The sequence below is a fragment of the Castor canadensis genome, chromosome 1, assembly GCF_047511655.1.
Source record: "Castor canadensis chromosome 1, mCasCan1.hap1v2, whole genome shotgun sequence".
NCBI lineage: Eukaryota > Metazoa > Chordata > Mammalia > Rodentia > Castoridae > Castor > Castor canadensis.
In genome coordinates this window covers 129,098,640-129,118,985 of record NC_133386.1, presented here as the reverse complement: position 1 = coordinate 129,118,985, position 20,346 = coordinate 129,098,640, and the positions used below count along the sequence as shown (strand labels likewise).

Below are 20,346 nucleotides of genomic sequence, written 5' to 3'. Positions count from 1 at the left end.
TTCTCTGCCCTGCCTGGTCTCAGGGGAAGGTATGGATGGGAAAGCTTAATGTATTCTGGAATCAAAAGCAGCTCATGTCTACAAATATAGCTGTAGATAGAATATTCTGCCATTAAATATGGGAATTGACTCATTATTCTTAAATGGAACAGTAAATGTAAAAGTGGTTGTCCAGTATGAGACCTGGGCTGATGCAGGAGCTCACTGAGTGGCTTATCAATCAGAATCTAAAACTTTAGTGTTTCAAGGACTTTAAATAGTTGACTGTCACCACAATGAGAAAGGAAATGTTTATTTCCACATGCAGCAACCAACCAACCAATCTGGCCCCTGTGTTTTCCCTTCAAAGGAAGAAACATTTATTGAATATATACTCCAAGCCTAGGAAGGATACTTCCAGAAGTTTAGGAGTAACTCAGGAACATGTGGTTTTTGTACAGCAGAAGCTATTGGGAAAGATGGGAAGCCACAAGCATGGCTGCCCCCAAAAGCAAGTCCCAGGAGCAGCACTGTGACTTGCAGGTGACTACCTAGACATTTTGACTTGACAGCCCAAACAGCTACTCCTAGTGATCCAAATAATAGCAGCCTTCCCTTTTCTCAATTTTTTGTCCATCCAGCTGGGAGTTGCTTTCAATTAAGTCTCATTTATATTTGGAATTAGGAGAAAAAAGAGCCCAATCATAATATTCTAGAAGACGATTTTATTTTTGCTGTAAGAGGTAGCTTCTTATAAGAAGCAAACAGTGCCTTTTGTTTAAGAGCACAGGCTTGGGAGTCATCCCAAAGGCTAGCTTCACCACTGAGTGGCCATGAGACTCAAGCACGTTATTAAATTCTTTGAGACTCAGTCTTCTTACTTATAACATGGGGGCGTGGGGAAGTTCAATAAGACGAGGTATGCTAATGAATGCCTGGCATTCAGCTGCAGTACAGACTCTGAATTCCCTCCTTACCTTTACCTTCTCTCTACTTTGAGCAGAGAGCACTTAATATCCTAAGTTGGTACCATAACTACCACAGAAAGGCAAAATAGGAAACTGAGGCAATTATCATATCAGAATCAACAAACTTGTTCTGTAAAGGTCCACATAGAAATAGTTCAGGCTTCTGAGCCTAAGGAATCTATGCCACTGTAGGAAGTGCCACTGTAGCTCAAAAGCAGGCATACATGATTTGCATAGGCATGAGGACCACTGTGTTCCAATAAAACTTTATTTATAAAAGTAGGAAATGGGCTAGATCTGGTCTATGGGCTGTAATTTTCCAACTTCTGGTTGAGATGCTTTCAGACAATGATGACAATGACAGCTGCTATGTACTGAGGGTCTACCTATGGCTAGGTACTTCACATACAGTATTTCTAAAATAAATAACTTGCTAAAAATTTCAGGTCCTGATTTTCAGGGAAGTTCCAACTTCATACCATTTAATCCTAAATTTTTAGTTAAAACCATGTCTTTGAACAGTGGGCACTTTGGAGATGGACAAACTTCAGTTTAAATTCTAGCACCATTATTTTACTTCCTTCTTCTCATGTGATGACTGAAAAATGGTTCTGTGCTTCAGTTTTCTCATCTACCAAATGGAGGTAACACCTAATTCGAAGGGTTGTTGAGAGAATTAAATGAGATAATAGATATACAGTTACTACTCTAAATAGATATTTAATAAATAACAGCCGTTACTATTAAATCTGTTTTAACTTTGTAAAAGTTCACTGAGAAAATTCAAAAGCCAGAAAACCAGTTCAAATGGTGCCAATGTTTGGATCAGAAGCTGCAAGTCTCACAAATATGAACCTTGCTGAAGGGAGAAGGCAACCCGGTGACATGGTCATGAGGTCAGCGTGCAGTGTGGTGGGCAGGGGCATGGTGGCAGGGCCAAGAGACACATCCAGGCCCATGGATTCTGTCCTAGCACACTGTCCTTCTAGGGGCTGGGAAAGCACTTACTCCTATTGTCTTTCTGATAAAAATTATCTCAAGTAACTTAAGTGCAATTAGGCTAAAGATCTTACTCCCACCATTAGAAAATAAACTCTAGGAAGGAAACTTTGGGCCTAAGCCGGTGCCTGACAGTAGTGGGCACACAGTATGTACCTGTTGAGATGAATCAATGAAAGAGACAGGAGAACCAGGTTGCGATACCTCCTACCTGTCTGGATGGACATCGGTGGGAAAAGTTACCTTTCCTCTCTTGACCTCAGTGTCCTGACTCATAAAATGAGTGTCTGGATGAGATGATCAGTCTAGCACAACTGGCCCAGTAGAGAAGGTCAACAACAAAGATTCAACGAATCTGTTCTTAAATTCAAGAGTTGGTACTCAAGCACTTACCAGATACTAGATCTTGTGTGAAACTGTGGGCATAAGGAGATGAGGTGTGTCTCCTGCCCCATAACTTTGTATTCTGTTTATCTATACCCTGCTTTGTTCCAGGAGGATTAAGATTGCATCTCAGAATCTTGTTTCTCTTCTTTTCTTTCCTCCCTCCCTCCCTCCCTTCCCCCCTCCCTCCCTTCCTTCCTTCCTTTTTTGGAGACAGGATGTGTAGCTATGTAACCCAGGTTTGCCTTGAACTTGAGCTCCTTCTGCTTCAGCATCTGAAGTGCTAGGATTAGAGGTGTGCACCACCATGTCTACAATCGTAAACAATTCCTCTCCCAGTGAACTCTGTGAAATACTGTTCTAAATTGTTCTCAAAAAGCAGCTTCTGTAGTTAAATACATTTGGAAAACACTGCATTCCATATTCTTATCCTAGAAAGCCACACTGAATGCTAAGACCCTTATTAAAGAAAACTGCTTATTTGATTATCAGAGTATTTTCCAGCTTGACCTCAGAATTCTTTTTCTCTGATAGCCCTGTAATATTATATTCTATGATGTCCCCTTCGGGAGTCCTGCTCTGGTGATACTGCTCACATTCTGTGCTGCCTGGAGAATGTAAACGCCTTCAGGGGTGGGTATCCCCAGGGAAGGGATGCTCTTAACATGGAACCATAGGGACACTTTATCCACAGTCAATTTCTTTAAATGGATTACGTTCCACCTTCAGGACCTGCACTGTCCCATTGGTTTCAGGGGACCTCAGGGTGCCTGTGGGTAGAAAGAGGTTCACTCTCGCTCCACAGTTTGCTCCTGAGATCCTCACGTCTCCATTAGCCAGCGTGGGGATGTCTCCTCCAGGGCGACTTGCTGCCTTTCTTAAAGCAATATGCCCATCCTTCCTCACAGAGGAAGCTCATTAATTTCACAAACCCTGAAACTCCTCAATAATTCAGAGAGCCCAAGTGACATTCACAATCCCCTCTGGAAGGATTCACGCCAGGCACTTGCTAGAGCCAAAATAATGTAGTTTTAAGGTTTAGAGAAGGGCTAAGCTTTTCAAAAGAAACGATGCCCTTTAAATGACAAGGGATCGCTTTGTCTCCCATGTCTTGCTTCAATCTATGAAGCAGCCCTCTTGCAGCTGGCTGGCAGCGGATATGACTAGGAGACTTGCAGAATCCTTGAGGTATTTGTTTTTTAGTTCAATGTCAAGGGGGGCTATGGAATACACTCACCACATAGCAAATGCCCTCCTTTCTTGGTTTTTCTTTCTGGTTCTTTTGTACTTTTTTCATCTCTACATTCATTTCCCTATATAAAGTCACAAACTTTTTTTTATCTAGATGAAAGCAATAGTCTGCTAGTTGCCCTTCTTGTTTCCAATGTTCACCGCCCACCAATTCTTTCTTCACAAAATGACCAGATGGATCCTTCCAAGTCACAAAAGTGTGCCATCCCGCTTCAAAAACCTTTTTTGGTTCTCTTGCACTCTAGGTCAAATTCCACAATCTACAAGACTCCTGCCTAATTTGGTGGGGGCCGCCTTCCTAAGTGGCCTCTGACTTCCCCCATTATATCCCTCATCACATTCTATTGGAATTGTCTTAGTGACTTCTAGACTGTAGGCACTCCAAGAGCAGGGGCATTTCTGTTTTGCGGTGTCAAGATTTCTTGGCACTTAAAGGAGTTTAACATGTTTGTTGAGTGACTGTTGTTTACTTAGTCGCTAAGAACGCAACTCGAAGGAGGTGCCTTTTTTGAACTGCATCAATATATATACTACTTTGACAAATCCTGAGCTTGCACGGTACAGGCTTCTGGACTCTTTTTTAAAACTAGTGCTGTTATCTAGAACATCAGCGAGGTGAGGGCTTGCTTCAGACCAAGATTTTTGCCAAGAAACATTTGTCTTTTAAAGCAGTTGGATTACTGACTTAATCCAACTAAGGGTCCAGTGATGATATTTTTTCATCTAAAGCTCAGAACAGATCGTTTGAGAGAGGATGAAGGCCACTTTTCAGGGAAGGTGCCACTTTGGAAGCTGTGATTTGAAGGGAAAAATATTGGAACTCATGGGACATTGTTGATGACTTACGGTGATAGGAGGAAGAATGCTGGAGTTGTGGATTGGGGCAGGATATCCAAAGCCCTAGTTTATTTACTTCCTGTAAGTGTGACCCAGGAGGAACCACTCAACTTCCTCAACTTCAATTTCCCTTGTCAATCAAATGGGTATACTTATATCTGTTTCATTAAAAAAATTCCGAGGACTCATAGATGTAAAAGCACTTCATATACCTGGAAAACCTCTGTCAAATAATAATTCCATTACTAAATTTAGTTTGTTCTAATGATGATAAAGTGTGAAATGCTTGTTTTAAAAAGGCTTAGAGGTACTATTCTTTCCTGCTGGAATGATTTTCTTCTCTATTGAGGGCCAGTGTGTGAAACTTAAGAAGCCTTGCTTCTCACCTATCCGATGGGTCCTAGCAACACCTTTGGTGTATTGGCAAAGTCGCCCCAGTTGAAAGGCATTTCGTCAGTTACTAGTCTCTAAACCTTTTCCATATGTTTTAAAACAGTAGCTGCTATCTCTATTAAAAGCCAATTTAGCCTTTTCCATTATAATTTCAGAAATTAATCTGGCTAATTAAGTCTTTCTCTAAATTAAGGGTGAGAGTAGGAATATGATCATAAAACGGCATAGCTCAAATCAGTTGTGCATCATTCCCACACATGTACTACGCCCTCCACTCCATCACACTCATCATCCTCGGGCTAACCTGAGAGCTTTCATGCTCATTTTATTGATGACGACCCTGAACTGAAGTGACTTGCCTGAGGTCACTCAGTGTGTCCAGTGTGGGAGCTGGGATTCAAGACCTGGCAGTCCCCAACTACTGAGCACATGTATTGTGCCAAGAGCTGGGTCAGGGTTGGAGGATTAAAAGATGAATATGACATGATAGTTCTCCTGAGGGAACTTCGAGTCCTTTAAAAGCACACAAATATGATCATCCTGAGACTTAGAGCAATGAGGCCTATTTGAAAAATTAGGCATCACCTAATCCACATAAATGTTTAAAATGTTAGGAATTACTTTGTCTTTAGGGAATACTCCTCAAAGATACAACTTACCAAACCCAGGCCTTCTCTGGAAAGGAAAACAAACAAGAAACAGATAGACCATCCACTCCCTAAGGCCACAGTCTGCTTTGCCCTTGTCTCCAGAGCCCAGCACCTGTCTCTAGTGTACAGTGGGGGCTTTATATGTGGTTCCTGGATGAATAAACACAACAGTAATAGAATGTAGGCCTTGAGATTTCTTAGCTTACTCTTTAGTTTCTTCCTTTCTCAGGCCACCAGTCCTGGTTTCCAGCATCTTAATTCTGATAGACCAGGTACCATAAAGGGATGGGCAGGGTGACATGAAATAGGGTGGAAAGGGTGAAGGGTGTAGGTGTGTGGGATGGGAGAACAGCACAATGGCAATGTCACAAACAGATCTGAGTGACTTGGGTGAAGAATGACACTCCAGGTATATCAACCACCTTGTTTCCCCAAATCCACCAATATTGGGCAGTGGATGCTATGACAAAGCTAGGGGGTGTGGCAGCATCTAGACATCATGCTTATGGGGTGTATATACACTTTATATACACATTTCTTCTTTTATGCTTATATACAAACACATATAAACAAAGACAAGAGGAAAATAGAGGAAGGAAGACCATACCTTTAACTACCCTATCCAGATAGTGAGCTTGGGAGATAAAAGACAGGACATTTAAGGTAGGACCAAGGAAATGCAGTGCTGCCTGCCACATAACCATGCCAGGTGCTAAGAAGACACAGGGAGATGTGCCCATGTTGCCATCATGGGGAAAATAAAACCAAAAACAAATGACATGGGAGAGAAGGAAGGAGAGCAGGCATATTCTCCAAGAAGGGCCAAAAGGAAGGTCAACTCATTCTGGGATCATGTGATTATATCAACAAGAAGACACATGGATACGGAAAACAGGAGAAAGGAGAATGGGAAGCTGCAAACGTGGCCACACTCTTGCTCTGTCACGTTTGTCCAAAATTACTGGAAATCTAGAACTTGTTCCTCTGTCTACCCAGAGCAGCAGCCCACCTCCCTCAGGGGGAAGCAGCTATACCAAGAACAAGCTGTCTGGGTAGACATATTCCTGAAAAGTTAGAATTTCAAAATATGTAAAATTTATATCTTTTCTGAAATGCACTAGGGAAGTGGATTGAGTCTTTGGTCAAATATATCACTAGCTGGTTGTATGCCATTTTTGAATTATCCAGGTACACATGTGCTCACATAGACTTGAATGCAGAATGCTTGGTGTTCAAGTAAGATGCACCCCTACTCTGTGCATCTTACATAGGATGTGAGGTGTATGTCAATGGCTGTTACTGTGGAAAACGAGGAATAAAACACCTGACCACTTCTTAATGCTTACTAACTCAAAAGATAGAATGACATGTGCTTGATTTTCCAATGGAGGGGCAGATGGGGGTCCCTGCCTGTGTGTTCAGGGCAGGGGTAGCCTCTCCATCCCTAGCATACATTAGTAGTACTTTGTACCTTCCTTCTCTGGGCTTATAAGAGCTTTCCTTTCTCTGACTCCTTATGCCTCCCTTGAATGTGTTCCCACAAAAGTCAGGCAAAGGGGAATCTCCTGAAGCACCCAATGCTTTCAGCCAGGCTGCACCCATCCTCAGCTCAATTTCACACACGAACCGAAAGTCCACAAGATAGGACTGAACTGTGACAGGGGGATTGGACTTCTCCAAAAGCCCCATGATTCTATCAACTGTAACAACATTCTTACTTCATAAAAAACTGTACTTCATTTTTTCAACCCTCTGAATAGTCAGATACAGTTGCTGTTTGTCAATACATATTTGCCTTAAAATCCTGGTGAATGAAAGGCTACATTCTTAGTTCAGGTATCCATGCAGTTATTGTTTCAAGATAAACTATGCTCCTGGAAGCTGCAAAGCCAAGTGGAAAATTGGGAAAAGGAGATTTAGTGGGCCCTGCATGCATCCTTTCCTTCTTATAATGTTGGGAGTCCATGAGATAGCAGGATATTAGAAGGGACTGTGAAGGAGAATGGCTTAGTGAGCTGGAGTGGATAACAAAAGCTGTGGAATGCCAAGCACAGGGACATCCACATGAAGAAAAAACCAGAAGCATGGGGACTGCCCCCATGAAAAACAACCCAGGAAACATCTCTGACTAATGAGAATATTTCCTGGATTTTTGGTTCATCTGTCACTTTAGTGTTAGACAAGTTTAATCATCTAATTTTGTAAAGTGGTCTAAAATGTTTTAGCCATCATCTTTTGGGTTGTCACAGAGCTTTGTCACGAGAGAACAAGAACACGGGCATGTCCTGGCTCAGGAGGTTTTCTTAGATTTCAGATCTGCAGAGCTTCTTGGAGGGTGCTAATCATACGTTCTTACAATAACTCTGAACCCAGTTGCAGAAGCAGACTGAGCCGAGATTTCCCTCCCAGGGATTCCTCCTTTGGGATCCCAATGATGCACTACCGTGCTGCCTCTGAGCTCTCTGAACATAAAACATTCTTGATTGTCTCCAAACTAATAATGGTAGTATCATGGCGCTGGTGCTTTGTGAAGATTATATTCACTGTGCAGGATAATCTCCTGAAACCCAGGTCTGACTTCAGAGAGCTCTCTCTTCAAATGCCATGTCATTTTCAAGAACTACATAGTAATAAAGATCTCTATTAAATAAGAATATTTCTAATACCTTTTTAAAATGCTTGCTAATTTCTCCAGAACCATAGGTGGGAATGGAAGCCAGTGGTAGCAACTGAAGCACGTTCAGGTTAAATCCACAGTATGGGTTTTAAGTAGATAAGTGTGGACATTGAAACTTCAAATCCTGACTCCACAAATCAGAAGGGATTCCTTTGCTACAAAGAGACCTCGGGCCACACAGTGAACCCAAAAGCTGATAACAGCCAGTCAATACCAAGTCCTGGAGTTTTCTGGGAGGAACAGCACTTCCTTATCTCTGGCCATTGAAAATGTAAGTGACAACTGGGTCTTCTTTGAAGTCCAATAAAAGACACATTTGAAGTCCACACTATTGTTGCTATTATTTCTTGAAAATCTTGACACATATGTTAAGATTTTAAAATTCATTTTAAAACATCATGTTAAAATTCATGATTTCAAAGTGTCAACTTTCAGAGGAGATGATGGAAAGTCAGTTAGTTTTTATCATGGTAGTCAGAGACAAAGCTTCACAAAATCCCTGCATCTTTCTCCTCAGGACATCAGAAGATGAAGACAGGAGAGTCATCTTTCCTCCTGGACCACATTTCTTTGACACTGCAAAAATGTTTCTTAGGTTCCTCCTATCTTCTTGCCACTAGGTGAGAAGCTGAAGAGAGTGGTTGTATACAACCATATATGATGGACTCTGGGAGTTTGGCATGAGGTTGGTCCAGGAGGTTTTAGATCTCTGGCATTTATTTCTATGACCACCAGCATGAAAACTTCTTTCCTTGATTTGCCTGCACCAATAGAGGTTCTCTCAGGATGCCCTCAAGAAGCTTTGGGGTTTCTATCAAAGTTGTGGAGGACATGGCAAGAGCCCGTCCATGCTTACTTGCCAGGAGTCTCAGGTCAACAACAACAGTGGTATCCCTGGTCCATGTTAGGCCAGATTCAACTGGACTCACCATAGCAGGTGGTGTGTGTGGTGGTTATAATCAGGTGAACTTGTTTTGGGTGAATGACAAACCACCAAGAAGACATGTTTGTTAAGATCCTGTATGCATTCTTGCCCTTTCTATCTTTAGATGAAGGACTGGCCAATGGCTCCCACCCTGAGAGGAACCCACAAAATCCAATTGCCTTCCTCCAGTTTCCCACCCCTACCACGTGTGGTAAAATCCCCCAGAACCATCAGCAACCAAGCTCTCACTCTGACAGCTCAAGGTGTGTCCCTGTACATTTCTCTCTCCTTGTCAGCAGGTGTCTTATTGGAGCTCAGGTCCTGATGTGAGAGAAAGCTTTGGAGGATGAAAAAGCATAGGGTCATCACCCAGGTGCTGACACCTCCAGAGTGACTTGTAAGCTCTCGGTGAAGGATGGTCTGATTACAAAAAAGAAACCTGAGCACTGCTGTTCAAAAGTGGACAAAGCGTTCCAGAATATTCTGTGGCTTTCTTTAAGATTTGCCTTTATCACAAAGTCTGGTTTCGCTCACTCAAGCAATTGCATCATCAGAGTATTATTTTGATCTTTACTCCCAGAGGAGGCTTTTGTTTAAGAATCAGGATTTATATGATTGGACAGCTCTCTTGAAGTTGAGTAAATAATTCTGTATATCTGGCATCTTGAACAATCACAGCTTTGGGGTCAAGGTTGGAATTTTATAAATATAATCAGAAGCTGGCATTTCCAACATGTGTTTTGAGACTTCATATATGAGGGAGCTGAGGTGAACAAAATAATCACCATAGAATTGATCCAAAATGTTAGTAGCCTTTTCAAAGAAATAGGAGAAAACTTGAACACCTTCTAAAATTTAACTATGATTTTCAACTTTTGCTAGGGAAATTAGAGGTCAAGACCTGGACTTGGAGAACCCATAATATATCTAGAAAAGAGCCTTTGATGACTCTGTGTAGATCATATGCTGAGAAAAAGATCCAAATCAATCTACCTTCCCTTAACTTCTAGGCTAAGAAAACTGGGTTCCACAGACACAAGTCAGAGTTTTAGTGCTGAGGAAGAAAGAACAAAAATAAAGAATCCCTTTTTCTCCATGGGCTATTTTTAAGAGCAGATGAACCAGTTTCAGGCTGATGGGTGTGCAGGTCTGTGAGCAGTGAAGGAGAGGGCCAGAAGTTGCCACCCCTGGGAAGCTCCTCCAGCTACCCCATTCTGTGATTCACCAGGAGAGAAAACTGTGCTCCAACCAACCATGTGGTCTTCCCTTAGTGCTGTCACCCATGACCTTTCTTCCCAATGCCAACAGATAGTGATTCCTAACATAAGGCATTAGGTTTCACTCAATTTCAAGTGTTCTTGCTCTTTGAAAAAAAAAAAAAATACTATCATTAAAGAGGATCCACTGTCAACTCTCCTCTTATTCTGAATACCCAACCTCTTTTGAGAAAAACTAAGTTGTTTTCATGAAAGGTAAGTCGGGAAGGGGGGCAGTGAAGCCTCCAAAAGAACACATTTAATTCCTACTATAATAACCAGCTCCGGGAAATGGCACTGAGGTGAAAAAGTTCATAAACTGGGGACTTAGCCATAGGAGTCCAGCTTCATATGCTGTAAGGTAATTAAGTCATTCTTTCCTGTTTATGGAGGGCAGCAGCGTGTAAATAAACAGACCCTTTTCTCTTTCTCTCCTTCTGCAAGGAGGTCTCTGAATTAGTGTCACGGATTCCTCCTCCTTCTCTGGTGTGGGAAATGAATAGATTACAGTAGGAACTATCTGCACGATAATGACCCACTGTATAATAACGAAATCTGATAACAAGAGAAAATCTAATGCTTTAAATATCTAACTTTTCATATCAGTGCCTTTTTTTTCTTTTCCTAAATGACCCTCAAAGGGAGTGAATTTCCCTAGAAACATAAGAAAATGTTTCTTGTTATTGTCAAAAATTAAAAAAGGATTTTTTCTTCTCATTTCTATTTCAACAAGAAAAGGAAGGCACCCGCCATTGTTTCTCTACTATGCACCTCCCTTCCTTTATGTCCTACAAGGTTATTGAAGCATTCCTTCAGCATCAGGGTATCTGGTTTCTCATGGGGATGCAGCTGGCCACAGCAGAGACCCACAGAGAGAAGGTTGTCATGCAGGGAAATTAGACCAGGACAAAGAAAATGCTCACCACACAATGACAGGTAATAGAATTCCGAGCCAAAGTCCTTTCATCTGAGCCACTATGACTAGTCCATTACTTCTTCAATGTCCTATGACATTTTCCTGGTATTTAGGACTGTCAACCTTCCTCTTACTTCCTGCACATTTACCTTGACGTATTTCTTATCTGAAGGGGAAAAAGCATTTGCAACTCCAAGGAGGACTCTCTTCTTAAAGAGTGACACTGGGTGACCAGGGGAGGGAGTGGGGATGGTTTGACCTCTTGGCATCAAAATAAAGCCAGGCTGACGAATATCCCTAAGTCACTAGAAGTAGCTCAGCCTGCCCCACGCCCTGTCATGAGTCATCTATGATGGGTCAGAAGAATAATTTCCCTCTGTCCCTAGTCATTTGATCTTATAAAAGTTGGACATTCATAAATGTTTTAGAATTTGGTAAGGTGAGCCAAGAACTCTATAAGCAAGTGATAGAAAACAGAGTGCTCTCTCCTTAGGCTCTGATTTTTTTTTTCCTTTAAATAGGGATGCTGAAAGGTCAGTCTGTTCCCAGTCATGCAGAAGAGTGAATGAGAGGGGAAGATAGAGTTTAAAAAGAGGGCTCCTCAGATGACCAGGGTCACTTCTCATTAAGGGGCTTCCACAACAATCCTAGGAAAGGGTGACATTGACATAAAGAAGCCATCAAGTAGCATCCAGTGAGATGACATTCACATTCTGCTGTGGAGGATCAGGAAGGCTGCCACTACCTTGGGGAGGCTCTGTGAGGAGTGTGGGCACAGCCTCTGGGGAGGGTGTGAGTGCCTTGCCTTCTGTGGAAATGTGGGCTTTATCATGCAAAGATTGCAGAGCCAACAGCTCTGTGAGGAGAAAAATCAAGCTTCAACTTCCTGTTCTACCTCTTTAAAGGTCATGTGACCGCTAGCCTCAGGTTCTTCAGGTCCTTGAAAAAGAGAAAAAAAAAAAACAAACCCATAGCTCTTCACTTTGTTAGGAACATAAAATAACGCAGCTACCCGCAGCTAAAGTCTTTAACTCAGTGCTTGACATGTTGTAAATACTCAAAAACGAGAAGCCATTCTTACTAATACTAATGAACGTAAGATGCTCCATAGCCAATTATAAACTCAGTTATGTTGCAAAGGACCAAGAATATGAACTAACAACAAAAGAAAAAGAATGAAGACTAAAAAACCCCCAAGAGGTAAGAGGTTTGTTTAAAAGTCCTTTGTCCCTCAAAAGTTTAAGGGCCTGTCATACAATTTCTTTGAGACCCAAGAGGTCACTTTCTGAGCCAGGAAGGCACCTGGAATCCATCCTTCTAAGATCCTGTGTTCACCATCCAATCATAGACCCTTTCTTTAAAAAAAAAAAAAAAAAGAAAGAAAGAAAGAAAAAAGAAGAAGAAGGAGGAGTAGGAAGTTGAATCACATACATAGCCAGTTGATTCAATAAAAGGTTTTGGTGAGTGTTCATTCCAGGATAATAAACCAAGCAAAACGTCTGGCTGTGTTTAAAATCAACAAAACCAGCAGGAAAAGCAGAGAGAGGGGAACCAAGTGATCAGCTTGTTTTTAAAGCTGCTAACAGTGCTGCTTTAGCAGGGGCTGGGGAGAGAGCCCCAAGAGAGGAGAAAGGAGACAAATGCAGACAGGACTGAAGCTGAGGACAAGGAGGGAGGGATGCAGATGTGGCTTGGAGCCTGTGGAGAGATTTCCTGGGATTCCAGGCCTCTTTGGGGGCCTCTTGGGATAGTGGAAATGGGGGGCTCGGAGCTGAGCCTGAGCCCCTCATTTAGGTAATGAACTTGAAAAATAATGGTTACATGTTTTGAGCATTCCACTGTGAGCCAGGCTGTGCCAAGTTTTCTACATATACTGTTCTCATTTTACGCATGACGAAACTGAGGTTCAGAGAGGTGACAGCACTTGATCATAGCTGCTTAGTGGCTCCGTTGACTCATCTGAGCACAGAGCTGTACTGCATTTAGCTTAGAAAGGGCAAAACTGGCTAACTGGGACCTGGGAAATGCAAATTGGGAAGAATGAATTGGAAAATGCCAAATGGTGAGTTTAAATCTACCTGATGTCTAGGAAAAGCCAGTAATAATGTCACCAGATGAAAGGACTTTCGGCCCCTCCCCACATGCAATGGGGCCCAGGCCGGCCCTGAGTGCCCTGCAGAGCAGACAAGGTGCCCTGGGACTTGCAGCCCTACCGATGGTGCAGTGCTCGCCGTTCCAGCCAGGGCTGCACTCGCACTTGCCATCGCGGCAGGTCCCATGCTCAGTGCAGCGCGGGTGGCAGGCCCGTTGATCGCATGCTGCCCCCATCCAGCCATCCTCACAGCGGCAGGTGCCTCCCACGCAGACGCCATGGCCTCCACAGTCAGCAGCACAGATCTCTGTGTAGGCAGAAGGAAGAGGGAGGACAGGGGAGGAAGGGTAGAGAACAGAACAAATACTGAGTGAGTTCTTGCTGGGAACGAGGGTCACACTTGGCTTTCTACCTAGGCTCTGTGAGTGATTGCAGAGGCTTGCGAGAGATTATCTGGGAGGACAAGGACCCTGGGGATAAAAACAGTTCCCTGGGCAGAAGCCTGCTCTGTGCCTGCTTCCCCACCCAAAAGGGCGCACCGCAGGGATCTGCTCTATTTGTTTTTTCCTGTTGCCAGTCTGTCTCTGCTTTTGTGCTTGTCACTTCCAAAAGGGACTGGCCTTCTGAATAGATGTGAGAAAAAGTCAACTTTAATTAAAAACCGGTTATGTGTGGAAACAAAGTGAGGATGAGTCCCCATCGCCAAGTGAAGCACTGTGGGTTTGGCTGGAGTCACGGGAAGAGGTCTGGGCCTGCTTCACTACACCCTTACTCTAAGGAAAGTGGTGTGAAAGGGAGGCTGGGCCCCTGTCCCATGGGTACACTATGGCTTGTTGTCCAAAACCCACAGTTTGTCCTGTGCTTTTGCTGAGTTTATTCTCTGTTTCCAGCTCACTGCTTCCTCCCCCTCACTCCAAGCACCATCTACATAGGCTTTCAGATCCAAAGCAAACAGCCAGGGGCCACTTCATGGCCAGAGTGGAGTTGCTGGGCTCTTCACAAAGGCCAGTCTGTGGCACGGTGCAAAACACACAGGGCCTCATTCAGAAGCCCCCTGGGCTCCAGGCCAGCAGCTGCTTCAGCTTATTGTAGGTGGAGGTGGTGAAGGCTTCCAGAACACGACTATTCTTTAGGAAACAGGCTGAATACCCGTGTCCTGGGTCCTCTCTGCCAGAGCTCTGATGGAGACCTGGACTTGACTCATGACTCGTGGCCCAACAGTATTGAAATTCATGTGAAAATCCCAACACTTCACATTTCTTTTCAACTGGGTTAACTGGCACCTGTGTGAAGTCGCCTTTGCCCAGGACGTCCTTTTAAGCCACACTACTGGTCTGGAGGCTGCTAATACTCTAGCTACTTCTTAAAAAGGAAAGAAAACAAAATTAGATCTTGGGCTCAGACCTTCCTTACCAACCTGGAAGGCAATGGATGCAATGTTTGCAAATTAAAAATATAATTGGTAAGAGCTGCTATTCGCATTGTGCCCCTGAACGCCCTGCCTCCTTGCAGAAGGGAGATGTTTCTAAGAGGCACTAACCCATTGCACGTCTGAGACAGCTCTGACCTGGAGATGGGGGCCTGAGTTTTATACCAGGCTCGGAGCTGCTGCACCTGCACCGTGTGACTGTGGGCAGGTCCCTTGACTTCGCTGAGCCACACACAGTTCCTGGGTGTGGCAGTACGATGGTGCTGCATGGCCACCCTCTGCTGACCTAGTGGAGTTGTAGCAAGTGCTTAGGGAGGTGGACGATTCAGGAGGCCATGGCAAAGGTCAAGTAACTCAAGAAAGTGTTCCTGAAATTGAAGGCAGGACAGTGAGCTTTAAACTGGAGGGTTGTGATGTCCATGGCTGCTCAGCCACCAATTTGTTGTGTGATCTTGGGAAGGTCACTTCCTCTTTGGGTATCTGTTTCCTCTTCTATTTCAGGGGGAACTGATGGTGTTTAATGTCCCGCCTCCTCCAAGTCTCCTGTGATGCATCTTGTGGTTATTCTCTTGTTCCTTCTCATCCCATATGCTACAGTGCTTTTCTATCTCTGTGCCTGTCTCACTGTCAGACCAGGAATAACCTGGGACTCGGTCTCCTCCCTCTGATCACCTCTGATCAACTGTGCTGGTGTCCTAGACAAGTCTTGGCATAGAGCAGATTCTAAGTAAGGCTTGTTAAGTAATGAATGAATCAGGGTGCCCAGGGTGACAGGTACCTGAGGATAAAACACAATTCACATACATGCTGCTTAGCCTGGCTGGAAGTCCAGCAGCCCTATCTGACCACTTCTCCCTATAGACCTGTCGGTATGGAAATGCCCCACATGCAGGTGGGGCTGTGGATGAATGGAGCTCAGTGTTACTACGTCCAGCAGCCGTCCAGGATGCTGTTCAAGTTCCCCGTGGACAGCATCTTGGGCTTTCCTAAAGAGAACAGATGACAGCCTGCAGGCCCCGGCCCTCCTAGGTCCTGTCTCTGGCACCCCTATCTCTTCTGCACACACTGAAAGGGCAGTGACCTTCTGGTGATTCTGGAAGCTGGGCCTGGGCTCTGCCTGGAGCTTTCTCCAAGAATCCCAGGAGAGATCGGCTTAGTGTTTGAGTTTCCCCAGCACTTTTTCCAAGTGGCAGTTGATGGTGTGAAAGCAAACAGCAAACAGCACTTCTATTCACTGTGCCATGAACCAGAAAAGGGACAGGCAGCTGGGGCCAAAGATGCAGTGTACTTGGAGTCCAAAATGTGCTAAGATCAGAAGAAGCAGGCTTTGTGCTGCACTTACCTGTGGGAATTCAGCTCTTAGCTAACAGGTACAGTCATCCCATGTCCCTCAGTGTCTGAGGGGGACTGGTTCCAAGACTACTCCCTAAGAATACCAAAATCCATGGATGGTCAAGTGCCTTATATAAAATGATATACCATGTGCATTTAACTGATACCCATCTTCCTGTGCACTTTAAATCATCTCTAGATTAATTAGCACACCTAATACTGTGTACATGCTAGGCAGGCAGTTGTTATACTGTATCGTTTAGGGAATAATGACAAGAAAAAAGTCTGTATGTGCTAAGTACAGATGGAAAAATTTGAATATTTTCAATCTGCAGTCATTCGAGTCCACAGATGTGGAGCCCATGGATATGGAAGACTGACTTCACTTCATTTCTTTATTAATTAGTCTGGTCACAGCATGGAAAAGATGAGGGCAAGTCCTGGAATCAGATGTAATTCGAAATCTCAGCTGTGTGGCCCAGCCAATTGCTCTAAGCTTCCTTTTCTTCCTCTGTACAATAGGATGATGGCAGCACCCACTTCATTGGGTTCTCAGTGCCTGATCTATAGCATCAAAAAATTCCTACTGACTCACTTATCTGGTCATCCTCCACAGGCATCTACTGTGTGCCAGAGACTATACCTGATACAAGAAATACAGAGGTCAATAAGACACAATATCTGGGCCCCCAAGAGATCATAGTCCAAATAAAACAGAAACTGATACTGGCATTCCCAAAGATTATTCAGATAACCTATAGGCATTATTCATGTGTGCGTCTTTTTGCTATGTGCAATGGATTAAAACCATGGCTCTTAAGACCTGACAGATCTGGAATCTACTCATAGTTTTGCCACTTATTAGCTGAATAACCTGCAAGTTAAACATTATGCAATCTATTGAGCCTTGCTTTCCATTTCTGTAAAATGGGAATAATAATTCTCACTTCACCAGTCTCACAGGCCTGGCGTTAGACCAAATGAGGTAATGTGTGGGAAAGACAGTTTTGTTTTAATATTTGTATAGATTTCACAGTATAAAGAACACTTCTCGTAAGATTGCTCACTTGACTATCACAGCCTTGTAAGAACACCTGACTACTATCCTTTTCAGAGGTGAGGACACTGAGACCCAGATGTATAAAACATTCTACAAGGTCATGTGGGCATCTCCTGAATTTCCCTCACTTCAACAGTCCCCAGAACGATACAGTATGCAAGATAGGCATTTTACAGATAAGGCAACCGAGCCTCTGAATAAAGCAAGGAACAGCCACATGCTGGGGGAGGCTTTCTGTGAGGGAAATTCCTGTTTGTTCCCTCCTACCCCTTTCTGCACCACTGCTTCTCCTTTGTTAAATCCAAGTCAGACCCTGGATATCTGAGATGAAATAGGATCCTCTAGGCAGCGTTTCCCAGACACTTGGTCTCATTCTTTGCATCTGGAGGCTGTACTATGATCACACTCCATTTCCCTGCCAGTTTATACTGGACACGATCTCCTGGCATGAGGCTAACTGCTTGGTGGCTGGGCACGCCTCCCCCAGCCCTTTATAAGCTGGGTTGTGAGCTCTTGCACATTTTAATGGAAGGGGCCGGAACCAGGTGACCTTGATGTTTATGGGGTGCTAACTGATGGTAACACAGAGGGGCCTATTTGACTAAGGGTAAAAAACACCAATGCATGATGGGAGAGGAAAACCGACAGGCTACTTTACCATGTGATTTCAGGTTGTAGTCCTCATTTTTTCCCCCCACCAAATACTTTGATTTATTATTTTTGTCCTTGAAATAAAAGGCACTGCTTCATTTTTCCTTCCCAGATTCTGCGTTGACATTAAAGCAGCTATAATGTCGCAGAGTGGTTGGTGAGATCCAAACAGGATGGTGCTATGCAACGTGTTTGACAGCTCGTGTGCCTTTTACGTAATGGAAATGGTCCTTTGTGAAATCTGGGTGACAGCTCCTCTCTAACTTTCGGGTTTCCTTCTCTGTAACCAGGGCTGACATCAACCACTTCAGGGGGTTGTTGTCAGAATCTCTCTTATTTGGTTGATTTCCTGGGTGCAAGTCTTACAGTGGGCACTGAGGATTCAAATGGTGATGACCCACACAATGCTTTCCTGACCTGAAGGAGTTGAAATTCTAGCATGGCAGATGGACATAACCTAAATCTATTAAATTGAGTGAGCTAGCATGAGCAAGAGTATCAATTCTAGTATAGTACCTGGCACATGGTCAGAATAGAATAAATTCCACATGAGCATGTTTTTATTAAAAAGGAGATGCGATGTAGTAGCAAGCACATGAGCTCAGAGTGAAATCTGACTTTTGCAACACACCAGTCCCATAGAGCACTTGGTAATTACTAGTTGACTTGCATATGATCAAGTCGGAGCTTTCTGACTGAATGCTGGAGGGCTGGGGTCAGGGAGGAATCTTGAGGTACCACAGGATAGAACTGGCTTCATATTTGGCTCCCCAACTTCCTAAATGTAAGTCCTTGGGAAGTAATAATGATTCTCCCATTACCATAAAGTGGATGGTGATAACTCAAGGGGATGGTATATTTGAAAAACTGTGTAAACTATGTTGTGTTTGTGGCTGATTAATGAAGACCTAAAACATACTGTCTTAGCAGAGTTCCAAGTCACCTAGCAAAGGAGTGGCTTCCAGAAGAGCAAAATGCCTTTCTATAGCAGCCTCAGACTTTGGATATGAACCTCCTATTCAGGTCACTCGGCAGGCATCATTGCCCAACATTCTCAAAACTTAACCATTCCTATTTATAACCTGAGATTCATCTTGAAATCAGGTGAAAATCTCCAACTGTCCTGAAGTTCTTACTCTACACTTATAAAGTTCTTTCATGAACTAGACAGGGCCTTGCAGATGTACTGACCAGGCCCAAGAATATAGTAGCTCTTCTCTGACAGGAAGTCAAACCCAAGTGCTTCCCCTGCTTGCCTACCTGTCTCACTGGCATGGGTTATCTTTCCTCTAGATTGGAAGCCTACTTGGTGGCAGGGCCCAGTGTTTATCCCTCAAGGCTTCCTGACTCTAGCTCAAGTGTGACACAGTGTGCCTTTCAAAAAATATTTGTTGAAAGAGCAGATAGATGTTTTTAAAGTTCCATGGAAGAGGTGTATGTCAGTTGGCTCAATTTCATTTCAGTGCCATATTGTACCAAAGTTATTTTGTCAAATACATCCACATAGAGGTTCAGTCTCTGTGGCATCTAAGCTTTTCAGACACTCATCTTTTCCAGTCTCTGAGTGTGAACTGTGTAATTAAAAAAGTCTCAGTTCTTATATGTCTTCCTTCATGCCATGGCCTGAGCTGCACCTGTTATCTTTCTATGACATGGAAGGATGTGAACACATGAGAAAAAAGTATATAAGGTTTGGTCATTGGTAATTATGTCAAAAAGTGAGTATGTCAGGAAAAGCTGCCCCAGGCTCTTCTCATTAAATGTTAATCCCCATACAAGCCCAGATGAAGCCTGGGACCTATCACAGCTATGTTTTAATTTGTCTGGACTTACTTTCCAATCCTGTTCATTAAAACAGCTGGTAGGGGAAGGTGTGTTTTTCCCCTAAAGGGAGAGATTTATGCATAATATTCCCTTAAAATTTCTTCTGCTTAGAAAGATGCTCAAAAGTGACACAAGTAGGGAGTAGAGGGGCCTCACCTAAGGAGTATACACTTTCTAGCTGAGCAAGGAACAGGGGCAGCTGAAGATGTTTTTAAAATTGCAGGAATGTGGAAAGAGGGTCTGGGCCCCACGTGACCTCCTGGAAATTCTTCTCAAGTCTGTATTTAGCACTAAAAAGGAGTAACAAGTAAAATTATCCTATATTGTTTAGGTCTCAAGAAATTTAATAGAGTGTTTAACGATGTAAAATGATTCCTGTGAGCATTTTTTTGTTTCAACACTAGTCTTCTGAAATCCTGGTGGACTTAAAAGTCCTAGCGACATTAGCCAGCATTTGAGACAAAATAAGGAGGGAATGAAGTGTGTGCAATGTTCAGAACTGGTGGTGGTGGCACATGTGACAGCCCTGCAATGACTGTATTTTGCTCCTGTATTACAGTTGAGGAAACAGCTTGGAGGAATGAAGTGACTGGCTCAAAGGTACTTAGCTAGAATGAGAGGTGACTCTGATTAACATAGCTTTTTTTGTCTGTCAGTTGTGGGATCAGGTTTAGGCAAAACCTCAGATGTAATCTGACAGTCTTCCCTGACTGCTGCTTGTAT

At 43.4% G+C, this 20,346-nt stretch overlaps 1 protein-coding gene across 19 annotated transcripts in view; it reads right to left on the bottom strand.

Moving 5' to 3' along the window:
• Positions 1-20,346, bottom strand: part of Tenm4 (teneurin transmembrane protein 4) — a 2,881,475-nt gene that overhangs the window by 103,111 nt on the left and 2,758,018 nt on the right. For 16 of the 19 annotated variants that reach the window (XM_074081868.1, XM_074081866.1, XM_074081845.1 and 13 more), the window contains 2 exons: positions 13,449-13,634; positions 6,069-6,095 (listed from right to left, as the gene is read on the bottom strand). In XM_074081868.1, coding sequence (XP_073937969.1) covers positions 6,069-6,095; positions 13,449-13,634 — 213 coding nt within the window. The remainder of the gene's footprint in view (positions 1-6,068; positions 6,096-13,448; positions 13,635-20,346) is intronic. The other 3 variants (XM_074081929.1, XM_074081932.1, XM_074081953.1) reach the window with 1 other exon arrangement.